At 43.6% G+C, this 13,524-nt stretch overlaps 1 protein-coding gene across 2 annotated transcripts in view; it reads left to right on the forward strand.

Annotated features, from left to right (window-relative positions):
• The window catches only part of SYN3 (synapsin III), a 436,540-nt gene that overhangs the window by 26,397 nt on the left and 396,619 nt on the right, over positions 1-13,524 (forward strand). For both annotated transcript variants that reach the window (XM_019642594.1, XM_019642595.1), the window contains exon 2: positions 5,496-5,956. In XM_019642594.1, the coding sequence (XP_019498139.1) occupies positions 5,646-5,956 (311 nt within the window). In that variant the 5' untranslated portion in view covers positions 5,496-5,645. The remainder of the gene's footprint in view (positions 1-5,495; positions 5,957-13,524) is intronic.

Here is a 13,524-nt window from a genome sequence, read left to right on the forward strand (position 1 = left end):
ATGTGTTTTCTCTTTTTTCATGATTTTCTTAATAACATTTTCTTTTATCTAGCTTACTTTATTGTAATAATTCAGAATATAATACATATGACATACAAAATATATCTTAATCAACTATATTGTTGGTAAGTCTTCCCGTCAATAGTAGGCTATTAATACTTAGTTTTGGGGGTGTCAAAAGTTATACACAGATTTTTGGCTGCACAAGGGTTTGGTGTTCCTCACCCCTGTGTTGTTCAAGGGCCAACAGTCACCATAGTTTTGCCTTTTCTAGAATGTCATATAGTTGGAATGACACAATATTTAGCCTTTTCAGACTGGCTTTTTTCATTAGTAATATGGACTTGAGATTCCTCCACGAGTTTTCATGGCTTGATAGCTTGCTTCATTTTAATAAATAATATTCCTTGTCTGGATGTACCAGTTTATCCACTCACCTACTGAGAGACATCTTGGTTGCTTCTAAGTTTTGGCGAGTATGAGTAGATATCTTGCCCTAAACATCTGTGTGCAGGTTTTTGTGTGGGCATAAGTTTTCAAGTCCTTTGGGTAAATACCAAGGAGCATGATTGCTGGATTGTATGGTAAGAGTATGTTAAGTTTTATAAGAAACCACCAAACTGCCTTCCAAAGCGTCTATACCATTTTGCAGTCCCACCAGCGATGACTGAGAGTTCCTGTTGCTCCACATCCTCGCCAGCGTTTGGATGTGGTGTCAGTGTTTTGGATTTTTGCCATTCTAATAGGTGTGTAGAGGCATCTCACTGTTGTTTTAATTTGCATTTTCCTGATGACACATGCTGTGGAACATCTTTTCATATATTTATTTGCCATCTGTGTATCTTCTTTGGTGATGTGTCTATTAAGGTCTTTGGCCCATTTTTAAATTGAGTAGCATGTGAGCCAAGACTACGGTAGGAATGATTGAGAGGAGAGGATGATATTAAAGATATTTGGGGAGACAGAGCTGACAGGGCCTGGTGACTGAGTGGCTGGAATTGGTGAAGGTTAAGAAGGAGTGAAGTGTGAGACTCAGGTTTCTGGCCTAAGTAAGTGGACTGATAGTGGTATTTTGGGGAGGTAGTGGGGGGGCCCAGGTGTACCAATTCATCTGATGATGGGCAAGGAAATGAATCTGGGGTGTCTATGAGATACCTGAGCAGAGATGTCCGTTTTCCTGTCCAGGCTGATCAGTTGCTCGTTTTTCCTCAAAGTAGCTGGTTCCACTGTAAGGCGGCTTTCATTCTTAGGGACTTTTCCCCATTTTGATGCAATACCTGTATACCTATGATTTGTACTTTACTCTGTCTTGCATCTCTACCAACAAGTCTGAGAAGTCTCCAGCATTTTTTTTTAATCCCTTCCCAGTAAAGTTTTCTTTCCTACCAGAGCCTCTAAGACAAGAGCTTGTAAAGGTGCTTTATAAAGAGTTTTTTATTTTTTCTGTCTGATGTGGTCACTCCTTCCCTGTAGTGGTCATTAGTGGAGCAACATGGGGCTGAGCCTACTAGATTCTGTCCCAGAAATCTTCCTGGCCTTCTTTTCCTCCCAAAAGCCCTCTCGCCCCCACCTTGTCCCACTATCAGATTAGGTTGGCTTCGAAGAGATATCCAGTGTCTAGTGGCACAAGATGTGAATGACTCACAGAACAGGACACCTTGCAAATCACATAATCCAACTCCCTTTTTCACATGTAAGGACCCAAATGACTGTAACAGCCTCCTAACATGTCTGGCTGCTTCCATACACATCCTCTACAGTCTGATTTCCACATAGTAGCCAGTTAGACTAGATTACATCTCTCTCTTATTTATAAACTTCCAGTGTCTTACTTTGACACTTGGATTAAAATCAAAATTATTTTCAGCATGGCCGTTCATGATTGGGCCCCTCTTTACTTCTCTAAACATTTTCTTATAAAAATCTGCTTGTTTCCTAGTTGGGCTAGCCTTCCTTCCATTCTTCAAATTGCCTAACTCTTTCCTACCCCAGGGCCTTTGCATATATACTTCCTGTTCCCTTCATTTTCCATATATCAGTTTAAAGGTTACCTTCCCAGAGAGGCCTTCCCTGCCCCTCCCCATGTTAATCCCTATGACAGTACTCTGTGTATTCCTTACTAGCTCTTGCTCCAATCCATAAATACTTTGTTCCCTTGTTCATGATCTGCCTCCCTTTACCAGATTGTAAACTCCCCTGGGGCCTGAAGTGGGGAGAAGTTATCAGAAGAGCCTTTGACTAACAATGGAGTTGGTCAAAAGATAATGAGGTGATTCTTCTGAGGGTGGAGTATTCCCACCATTGATCAGATTTCCTCAAGAAGGGATTGTCAAATTATCTCTAAAGTCCCTTCAGCTTTAACATTCTGTTCACTTTTCTATCTAGTAGTTTAAAAATGAAAAAAGATTTCATTCCAGTAGTGACTCAATAGCTTGTGTTGTGCTAACCCTCTCATCGATGATAATGATAAACCTTGGATCAAAAGTTTAAAGCGAAACTATTTGAGGTCCTTGGAGAGAAGCGAAAAGTAGGTAGACCATGGAGGAGATTTGGCCCTTGAAAGAAAGGAACCACTAAGTGAGATCCATATTTATGTGGCTTCTACTTGAAAGCACCTCCCAGTCCAGGTGGCATGGAGCAGCTAGACCCACAGCAGAAAACTGAAGTTTTATTGGTTTGACAACTCAGTGGACAGAGTACAAGCTGACAGTAGCTGGAGAATGAGGAAAGCTAAAGAGATACCGCAGTTCCATGCTCCCAGTAAGAGCAAGTGAGGCCTCTTGTTAAAACTGGATTGCCATTCAACCTCTCTTTCAGCCCATTTCTGCTTTTTGTACTTGCCTGCAGTTGGTAATCACGGGAGCGATCTCCAGTAAACTTCCTGCTTGCATATCACCATGGCAGAATCAGCTTCCTGGCTCGGGAACCTGATTTTACAACAATCTAATTGGTATTTATACAATATTACACCCGAGAACTGCAAAACACACATTTTTTGCAAGTGCGCATGGAACAGTCATCAAGATCGAGCATATTGAGTCATAAAATTAATCTCAATGAATGTCAAAGATGTCGAAGGATTAAAACCTTATAGACTATGCTTATTAATCACAAACAAATCGTATCAAAAGCAATAACAATAAAATATCTGAAAGAGCACTGGAGTTTAAAAATTAAATATGCGATTAAATCACACATGGGTCAAAGAGAACCACAAAGAAAGTAAGAATAATTTGATTTGAACGATAATGAAAATACAACATGCCACGTTTCTGAGATGCAGTGAAGGCAGTGCATAGAGGGAAATGCATTACTTTAAATATTTATTCTAGATGCTTTAGATAGAAATGTGATCATTAATTTTACACCTTTCTTCTTTTCTAATATAAAGAAAAACAAATTAAACCCTTAAACCCAAACCAAAGTAAGAAGAGAGGTCATGATAAAGAGCAGATATAAGTGAAATATAATCAGCTCACCTGTTTAAAATGGGCCAAAGACTTGAACAGATACTTTGCAAAAGAAGACATATCCATGGCCAGTAAACCCACGAAAGTTGCTCAATCTCATTAGGTATCAGAGAGCAGACAGATTAAATTAAAAACACAGTGAGGTACTATTTTACACCCATTAGAATGGCTAAGATTAAAAAGACTGACAGCAACCAATTGTTGGTAAGAATGTGGAGCAACTGAATGAATATGCAAAATGGTGGTACAACCACTGTGGGAAGCTCTTTGACAGTTTCTTATAAAGTTAAACATGTGCCTACCTTATGACCCAAAAATTACCTTCTAGGTATGTATTTTCCCAAAGAAAAGCCTCTCTCTCTCTCTCTCTCTCTCTCTCTCTCTCTCTCTCTCTCCCTCCCTCCTTCCCTCCCTCCCCCAATCCCTCATTCTCCACACACAAAAATACTTAAGTAAAAAAATTCTGTATAACAATTCTATTTACAGTACCCCCAAACTGGAAACATTTCAAATGTCCATCAACAAGAAGATGCAATAACAACTTGTGGTTTATTCATCTAGTGGAAAATTACTCAGTGATAAAAACCAGAATGTCTGTTGATATATACAGCATAGTTGAGTCTCAAAATCATTATTTTGAGGGAAAGAAGCCATTCACAAAAGAAGAGTACATATGATTACATTTATATGAAGTTCAAGAATAGGTAAGATTAATATATGTAGACAGATATCAGAAGAATGTTTGCCTATGGAGGTGAGTGGATTGACCAGAAAGGGGTGCAGGAGAACTTTCTGAGCAGATGTAATAAATCTTAGACTAGTGTATACATTTATCAAAACTCAAAGAATTGTACACTTGAGAACTGTGCATCTCACTGTAACTAAATTTTACTTCAATAAAAATGTAAAATAAGCTGAGCAAAAAAATATAAGGGCGTCTAATCACCTGGTTTAAATAATAATTTTTCTCAATAGGATATTTTAATCTGAAATGAAAAATTCGGGTTTTTTTCTAAACTTACTTTGTTCTGTTTAGAAAAGCAATACATATGTTTATTAGTCTGCTAGGGCTCCCATAACAGAGTACCACAGACTGAGTGGCTTAAACAACAGGAGTTGATTTCTCACAGTTCTGGAGGCTGGAAGTCCAAGTGCAGGATGCCAGCACGGTCAGTGTCTGGTGAGAGCTGTCCTCCTGGCTTGCAGAGACAGCTGCCTTCTCTCTGTGTCCTCACACAGTGCAGGGAGAGAAGCTCTCAGGTATCTGTTCTTACAAGGACACTAATTCCATCATGAGGGCCCCACCCTTAAGACTTCATCTAACCCCAATTACCTGCCAAAGGCCTCACCTCCAAATACCAGCACTTTGGCAGTTAGAGCTTCAACATATGAACTGGGGGGAGTATGTAATTCAGTCCACAGCATATATATTCTAGAAAATCTGGAAAATACAGGCAAGGGGAAAGAAAAAGGAGAAAAAAAACCCCATGTAGTCACATGACCCAGATAAAATCACTGTTAACATTCCAATGTATTTCCTTTCCAGAGTTTTGTCATTTCAAACTTTATGTGGTGGGCGTCATTGTGTACCTATAATTTTGTATCACGATCTTTTTATTTACAACATGAACATTGTTTGGTTGCTATAATCCCATGTGAAGTACCCTTTTTTTCATAGCCACAAAAGGTTTCGCTGAGCGATTGTGCTATAATTCATTTGTTATCCTGTGATTGAACGTGGAGATCCTTGCCAGTAGTTTGCTAGTGCAAATAATGCCATGGTAAATACGATTGTGCGGGAGGCTTTTTTTCCAGTGACTCAGATTCTTTCCTTGGGTTAGAATTCCAGAAAATGGAAACGGCAGGTTAAACGGGTGTGCTCTAATTACACGTTGCCAGATTCCTTTTCAAAAGGGTTCCCACTTCATGTTGCCCCCAGCATCGCAGCAGGAAGGTGCCATATCTGTTTGCTCTCCAGGGGCGGAGGTTGTTTCCACTAATACGTGTGTTGGCTTGTTTCCACAGGTAAACAAAGACAGCTGAAGCGGACTCCTGCAGGACTCCCCTGGCTCTTCTGGTCCAAGACCCTCACGCCCCCGCTCCCCGGCAGCCTGTGGTCAGGGCCTCACCTAGACAACTCGGAGGAGGAACAAGCCATCTCATCCACCCACAGCCATGAATTTCCTCCGGCGGCGCCTTTCCGACAGCAGCTTCGTGGCCAACCTGCCGAATGGCTACATGACGGACCTGCAGCGCCCAGATAGCTCCACCAGCTCCCCGGCTTCCCCGGCCATGGAGCGGAGGCACCCCCAGCCCCTGGCAGCCTCCTTCTCCTCTCCAGGATCCAGCCTGTTTAGCTCCTTCTCCAGTGCCATGAAGCCGACCTCACAGGCCCCCTCGGGGCTGATGGAGCCCCCGGGGCCCTCCACACCCGTTGTTCAGAAGCCCAGGATCCTGTTGGTGATCGACGATGCCCACACAGACTGGTAAGCGGGAACTGTCGGTCCTCCCGTCTGGGGGCAAGAGAGGAGATGGGGCTGAGCGCCCTCTTGCGGGGGAGGGGTGGCAGAACTCAGTAGTGGCTGGAGGGCAGGAAGCTAACATTTGCACGAGGTGACTGCGTGCGGGTGCATGGCGCCAAATGTGTGCCACAGTTTCTCCCTAGGTTTTACATACACAGTTCTACGGTCCCTCCCCTGCAAATCCAAAATGCAAAAGGCACTGAACACTGGAAATTATTTTATAATCCATTTGACTGCCAAGCCTGATCCTGAGGGAAAGGGAGACTGTAATAGTCCATTATACCACTCACTGTGCTTGTTCCAGTGATTTGCTGCAAACATCTTAACGTGTTTGATATGGGCTGCTGCCCATAGCCCACTGGAAGTATTATGTAATATGTAATATATAATGTATAATATGTGGTATATGCACCATCTTATCTTTCCAAAAACAGAAAACTTTTAAAAAATGCTTTTTTAGTTTTCAATTACAGTTGACATACAATATTGCATTAGTTTTAGGCATACAACCTAGTTATATAGATATTTATATAACTTACAGGGTGATCACCCTGATAAATCTAGTATCTGTATGACACCATACATAGTTATTACAATATTATTGCCTATATTCCTTATGTTGTACTTTTTATCCCCATGACCATATTTTATAACTACTCATTTGTACTTCTTCATCCCTTCCTCTTTTTCACCCTTCCTCCCCGACCCCCTCCCACCTGACAACTCTCCAAATGTTTTCTGTATCTATAAGTTTGTTTCTGTTTTGATTGTTTATTTTGTTCTTTAGATTCCACATATAAGTGAAATCATACAGCATTTGTCTTTCTCTGTCTGACTTACTACACTCAGCATAACATCCTTTAGATCCATCCATATTGTTGCAGATGGTGGCAAGGTTTCATTCTTTTTTATGGCGGAGTAATATTCCATTGTATACATGTACCACCTCCTCTTTATCCATCCATCTATTGATGGACACCCAGGCTGCCTCCACATCTTGGCCATTGTAAGCAATGCTGCAATGAACATATGGATGCACATGTCCCTTCAAGGTAGTGTTTTGGGTTTCTTCAGCTAAATAGCCAGAAGTGGGATTACTGGGTCCTTCTTTGTCTCTTGTTATAGCTTTTGTTTTAAAGTCTGTTTTGTCTGGTATAAGTATTGCTACCCCAGGTTTTTTGTTGTTTCCTTTTTCACAAAATATCTTTTCCATCCTTTTACTTTCAGTCTATGTGTGTCTTTCAATCTGAAGTGAGTCTCTTGTAGGCAACATATGTAAGGATCTTGTTTTCTTATCCATTCAGCCACCCTATGTCTTTTGATTACAGCATTTAATCCATTTACATTTAAAGTAATTGTTGATAGATATGTAGGTATTGCCATTTTATTAGTCATATTTTTCATCTTTTTTTCTTCTTTTTCTTCAAGTAACCCCTCTAATATTTCTTGTAATATTGGTCTGGTGTTGATGAACTCCTTTAGCTTTTTTTTGTCTGGGAAGCTCCTTATCTGTCCTTCAATTTTAAATGACAGCCTGGCTGGGTAGAGTAATCTTGATTGTAGGTCCTTGCTTTTCATCACTTTGAATATTTTGTGCCAGTCCCTTCTGGCCTGCAAAGTTTCTGCTGAGAAATCAGCTGACAGTCTTATGGGAGCTTCCTTGTAGGTAACTAACTGCTTTTCTCTTGCTGCTTTTAGGATTCTCTTTGTCTGTAACCTTTAGCATTTTTAATTATGATGTGTCTTGGTGTGGGCCTGTTTGAGTTCATCTTGTTTGGAACGTTCTGCACTTTCTGGGCTTGTATGTCTATTTTCTTCGCCAGGTTAGAGAAGTTTTCCATCATTATTTCGTCAAATAGGTTTTCAATTCCTTGCTCTCTCTGTTCTTTGGGTACCCTTATGATGCAAATGTTAGTATACTTACTATTGTCCCAGAGGCCCCTTAAACTTTCCTCATTTTTTTTTGTATTCTTTTTTCTTTTTGCTGTTCTGTTTTCTGCTACCTTATCTTTCAAATTGCTGATTCGAGCCTTTGCTTCATCTAATCTACTCTTGATTCCCTCTAATGTATTCTTTATTTCAGTTTTTGTCTTCTGCATTTTTGATGATTCTTTTTATGTTTTCTTTCTCCATTTTTATGTTTCCTATCTTTTTTTTTAAAGATTTTTATTGGGGAATTGGGGGAGGGGAACAGACAACTTGCTGTCGTTTTGTTCTTCAGTCTAGTTGTGGAGGATGTTGCTTCACTGGCCCATGTTGGTATTATCATTGCACTCTTCCCGGGTGAGGCAGATCGGTCGCCGGCCTCTGGACGGCCACTCACAGCAGCTCTTGGAAGCTCGCACCAGCTGCCAGCCGCTCACGCTGGCTGCCAGCCACACACGGTAGCTTATGGCAGCCCACTGCAGCAGGGGCAGCAGCCTACACCGTCACCAGTGACTCACAGCAGCCCAGCTCCAGGTCAAGCTGTTGTTCACCATCTTAGCTGTAGAGGGCTCAGTGTCACTGGCCCCCATGTGGGATCTGAACCGGGGCTCTGCTGCTCAGAGCTGGCGTCCCAATCCAGCTCTTAACCAACGTGCCACTTGGTCGGCCCATTTATATTTCCTATTTTTTGTTGAAGTTTTCACTGAGATCATTAAGCATCCTTATAACCAGTGTATTGACTTTGCATCTGGTAGATTGCTTGTCTCCATTTTATTTAGTTTTTTTCTGGAGCATTGTTTTGTTCTTTCATTTGGGACATGTTTCTTTGTCTCCCCATTTTGGCTGCCTCCCTGTGTTAGTTTCTGTGTAGTAAGTAGGGCTGCTATGTCTTCCGGTGTTAATAGAGTGGCCTTATATAGTAGGTGTCCTGTGGGGCCCAGTGGCGCAGTCTCCCTGGTCACCTGAGCCAGATGCTCCAGGTGTGTCCCTTGTGTGGGTTGTGTGTGCCCTCCTGTTGTAGGTGAGCCTTGGTTGCTCTTTGCATGTCAATGGGAAGGATTGACTCTCAGACTACTTGTTATCAGATCTGGCCATGACTGTAGTGGGGGAGCTGTTGTGTAGGGGCTGACCCTGTGGAGCAGGAATGGCTTTAGCAGGGCTCTGGTGCCTGCCTAGTCTGCCCTTTGGATTTGTCTTTTGTGGAGATGGTTGGGTGGTGCTCTAATGTGTTCTGAAGCTGGCCACCTAGTGTGTTGTTTCTGGGGTCTCTTAGGAAGGGCTCTGTTGCAGGCCAAGGTCAGCCACTATGTTTGTGGCATATCAGGCGCAACTTGGTATGAGCTACAAAGTGATCGGCAAATGGTTGATACTTGTTCTGGGCTTAGAGGTTGTGGGAGAGGCTAAGCTGCAAACCGAGACCTGCTGCTGCTAATGTCAGGCTTGGGGCTGCTTAGGAAGAGGTACCGGGCATGCCAAGGCCAGATGCTGCTTGTTTGAGGTTTGTGAAACTTTGAGAGATTTTAGCAAAGTCTGCAGCATGAGCCAAGACAGGTTGTTTGTATGGAAAAGCCACCGGAAGTGGCTTGGGTGGGATCCACAAATTGGGTGGGGTGGAGCCTCAGGGAATCACTAAGGTGAGGCTACCAGTGTTAGCCAGGTTGATGGAGACTCAGATATAGTGGCCACCAGGAGAGGGGAGGGCTCAACAAAGAAACAATAGCATCTGCCAGCACTTCTGTCTGGAATAAAGCTGCCTTATCCAGCCCTCGCCACGAAGCCAGACAGTTCACGTCCTCCTTTTATGTCCCTGGCACCCTTCAAGCTGCTGCCCCAGCACTGGAGCTCAGAGCGAGTGAGTCCATCAGTGGGTAAGTCCATATGCAGGCCTTTTAAGAGGAACACCTGGTGGGCTTCCAACCATGCTCTGTCTGACTCAGCCACAGTTCTACTAGGTTTCACAGCCAGAAGTTGTGGGACTTCTCTTCCTGTCACTGGAACCCTGAGCTGGAGAGTCTGGTGTAGGGCTGGGACCCTGGCATCTCAGAGGGAACCTTTGCAGCCTAGATATCCCTCCACCATTCAGGTGTGAGACCAGCCCATTCCGCGTCTCTGTCCCTCCTCCCAGTCTCTACGTGGCTTTTTCTGTGTGTTTTTATTTGTAGGACTTTTGTTCAGCTAGACTTCAGCCATTCTCAATGATGGTTCTGTAATTTAGTTATAATTTTGAGGTGGTTGTGAGAGGAGGTGAGCACAGCATTTACCTATTCTACCATCTTGCCTGGAAAAACGAAACAGAAAACTGTTAAAATCTGAAATAACTCAGGCAAGTTGCTTAACCTCTCTCAGCTCAGCCATCCTCACCTGATAAAATGTGGTTGCTATGAGGATAAAAGAAAGCAACAAAGGTCTGCAGTCCTTCTTTAAACCCTCGGGACCAGAGCTTCTGAGTTTGCATCTCAGATCTTCCATGTACTGGCAGGCTGGCCCAGGCCTGTTCTCTTAACACCAAATGACATGCCTTCCAGCCTCCTCTCAGGCACTGCCACTCATTGGTAAGCTCCCCTTGGGCAGAGAATTTACAAGTCTGTTGTCAGTTGGACAGCAGTTGTTCTATCAGTAGTTCCTGAGCACCAAGCAAGTACAAGATACAGCATCAGGTAATGGAGAACAGGCCCTGTTCCCATGGAGCTGCAGTTGGAGAATAGGCCTTAACTCCAAATTTTTGGTAGAGAGAGCTGATAAAAATCACTAGTCCAGTGGAGACATGGAACCTGCAGTCCAGGAAGTACGCCGAGATGTGGAGACATGGAAGCTGCCCGTCCAAGGCAGTTCTGACAGTCTACTCTTGGAGAGCCATGGGGACCGGAGAGCAAGGTTGCATGCATGTGTTTCTAAAGGCTGCCACATAGTTGGCACCCAGTAAATACTTATTAAATGAATCAATTAATGCATCTGGTTCACTAAGCATAACAGATGCTCCGTTATTCTAACATGCATGAGTGACTCACATTCATTCCTCGAGAAGTTACCTCAGGTTGGGAATGATTGAGTAGGAGATAGTTATGGTTTATAATATATATTCAATACAGTCAACATTAAAGCATCTTTAGCAGGTTCAGAGGTCGGTCCTTAGGTTACTGCTAAGAAATCACTTCATCTTAACCACAGTGGTCATGTGCCTCGCTTCTGGTCTGATCCAGTCTGCATAGCCTGTGGCTGCTTGCTCGAAGGCTCTTATCATGAAGCCTCGTTCATCTCTGCCTATGTGTGTATGTGCCTATGTAAAGCTCCATCTTTAGGTTCTGAGCTTAGGAGTTGACTTCTGCAGAGGTGTTGCCTTCAAGCAGTCTTGCTTGGTCAATCCTGCAGCCAGTCCGTCTGGTAATTTAAATGCCTGCATGCCTTTTGCAGTCCTCTGTTTCTCTTTCACCCAATGCTTTACCTTGATTTTGAGTGTTCTCTACTTACTGTGTTTTCCCTGGCTCAGTCAGGGTTTACCATACTATGGCGATGGGAGTATTTCAAAACCTATTTGTCAGGAATACTGTGTGATGCCTCTTCTATGTGGAATGTCAGAAACTGAACTTGAAAAAAACAGAGTGGAATGGTGGTTACCAGGGGCTGGGGGAATAGGAGAGATGCTATTTAAGGGCACATACTTACTACTAGTAGATAAATAAGCCCTGGAGATCTAATACATGGTCCAGTGATTATAGACAACAGAACTGTGTTAGAAACTTTAAACTTACGAAGAGAATATATCTTAATTATTCCCACCCCAAAAAGCAATGATTACTTATGTGACCACATGCAAGTCTTAGCTAATGCTAAAATGGCAATCATATTGCAATATAAATGTATCATATCTATATGTTATACCCCTTAAACTTACACAATATTATATGTCAATTATACCTTCATGAAAAAAAGAACTATTTGTCCAGGAAAGTTACTTCCTGTATGGAGGTTGAGCTAATAGCATGGTGTCACATTAAGAACACAGACATCAGAGCTAGGCTGTCTGGGTTCAAATCCTATCCCTACCCCTTCGTAGTTATATGACCTTTGCAAGTTACTGCACCCAAATGGGAACAATACCTACCTTGTAGAGTGAATAAATGTAAGTAGGGTTAAAATCTGAGTTAATATAAAAGTGCTTAGGATGTGTCTCGTAGACAGCAAGTATTAAGCATGTTATTTCACAGGCTATTATGACCTTCTGTGCAGCATTCGTCATTTTGACAGCAGCCCCTCGTAGGCAATGCCTGTTTAGTCTTCTCATGCCCATTGTTGGGCAGAGTGGATTGGGATTTACCTTATTGTGCTGAGGTTTTCTGCTGGTCACTCTTTCCTGCTAATTCTCTGATGATGAAGTTACCAATCGCTGCCCCCCCCCAGTGCCCGTAGAGTATGTAGTATCATGGCGGGGCACAGTGAATGAGGTTGAAATACGATGAATGGCCTCAGCCAAGAAGCGTTTACATTTTGACTTGGGTCTTCGATCTCTGTACTCCACAGGCATGACCCTGTGTGAATTTTAGGCTCGCACACTGGTGGGGGACACAATTTTGGCCAGAGGAATTTCTCCCAGTGTATTTCAGTCATGCTTCTAGGCCCACACTTGAATTAGGTCTTGAGAAGAGCAATCTTTTTCTTGCCCTTCAGTGGATAAAAAACGGGGAGAAGTGAGAAGCTGAGACGCGTTAACTTTCCTGGAAGTTGGCTCTGCGCTCATGGAATGTATGTGATGCAGACTTCCTGCCCGCAGACACATCAGCTTCTCATCCAGAACTAACTCCGTTTTACATTCTTTGCAAACCTCCTAACCTCTCTTCACGTCAGTACATTTCCAGCTTTCTCGGAATGGATGCTGGCTGCCTCCGACTCCGATCCTTCCCTGCAGGGTGCCCTAAGGATGCTATCCCCGCTGCCAGGAGCGGCCAGCAGGTGGCGCGCCAGCCCCACTTTCCCCGGGCGGCTTCGGCAGAGCCTGGGCTGCCTGGGTCAGGCCCCTGCCCAGTGTCTTCTTCATTGTGGAACTGTCTCCTGAGAGGAAGAAGTTGTTGAAGGGGAGAAGCCAGCTCACACAGCCCCTTTCTTTCCCCTTTGAGATGATAATGAGGGGGGAGGGAACCCACCGGGAACAATGCCGCTCCCTTTCCTCCCTTCTCAGCTCCAGATCCTTCTGTCTTTCCTATTCCCCATCCAGGGCCATCCCACAGAAGCAGGTTTCTTTCCCACAAGGGAGTTACAGGAACCCGTTTACTCTTCCCCTCCTGGCAGAGGCTACTTGCAGACTCCGCGAACCAGCTGGGGCCCCCCCAGGACTATCTGATACCTGGCCAGTGACATGGAGAAGGACTTTTTATCTTCTGAGGAGAGAGAGAGGGTCCCAAAGACACCTTTTCTGGGAAGAAGAACTCATGGCCGAGCATTTGAAGATCCCACCACTTTTGGGGGTTGCCTCCAGAGGTGAACTTAGCTGGGGCCAAGGGTATTTGGGGATCTTTGGACCAGCCCCCCCTCCCCCCATAAGGTCTGGCTCAATAGGAGGTCTAAACTAAATTTGTTCTCTGGGATGAGGGAAAAATCAGTCAGTCTAGAGA

This window comes from Hipposideros armiger, unplaced genomic scaffold (genome assembly GCF_001890085.2).
Source record: "Hipposideros armiger isolate ML-2016 unplaced genomic scaffold, ASM189008v1 scaffold_71, whole genome shotgun sequence".
In the NCBI taxonomy this organism is placed as follows: Eukaryota; Metazoa; Chordata; class Mammalia; order Chiroptera; family Hipposideridae; genus Hipposideros; species Hipposideros armiger.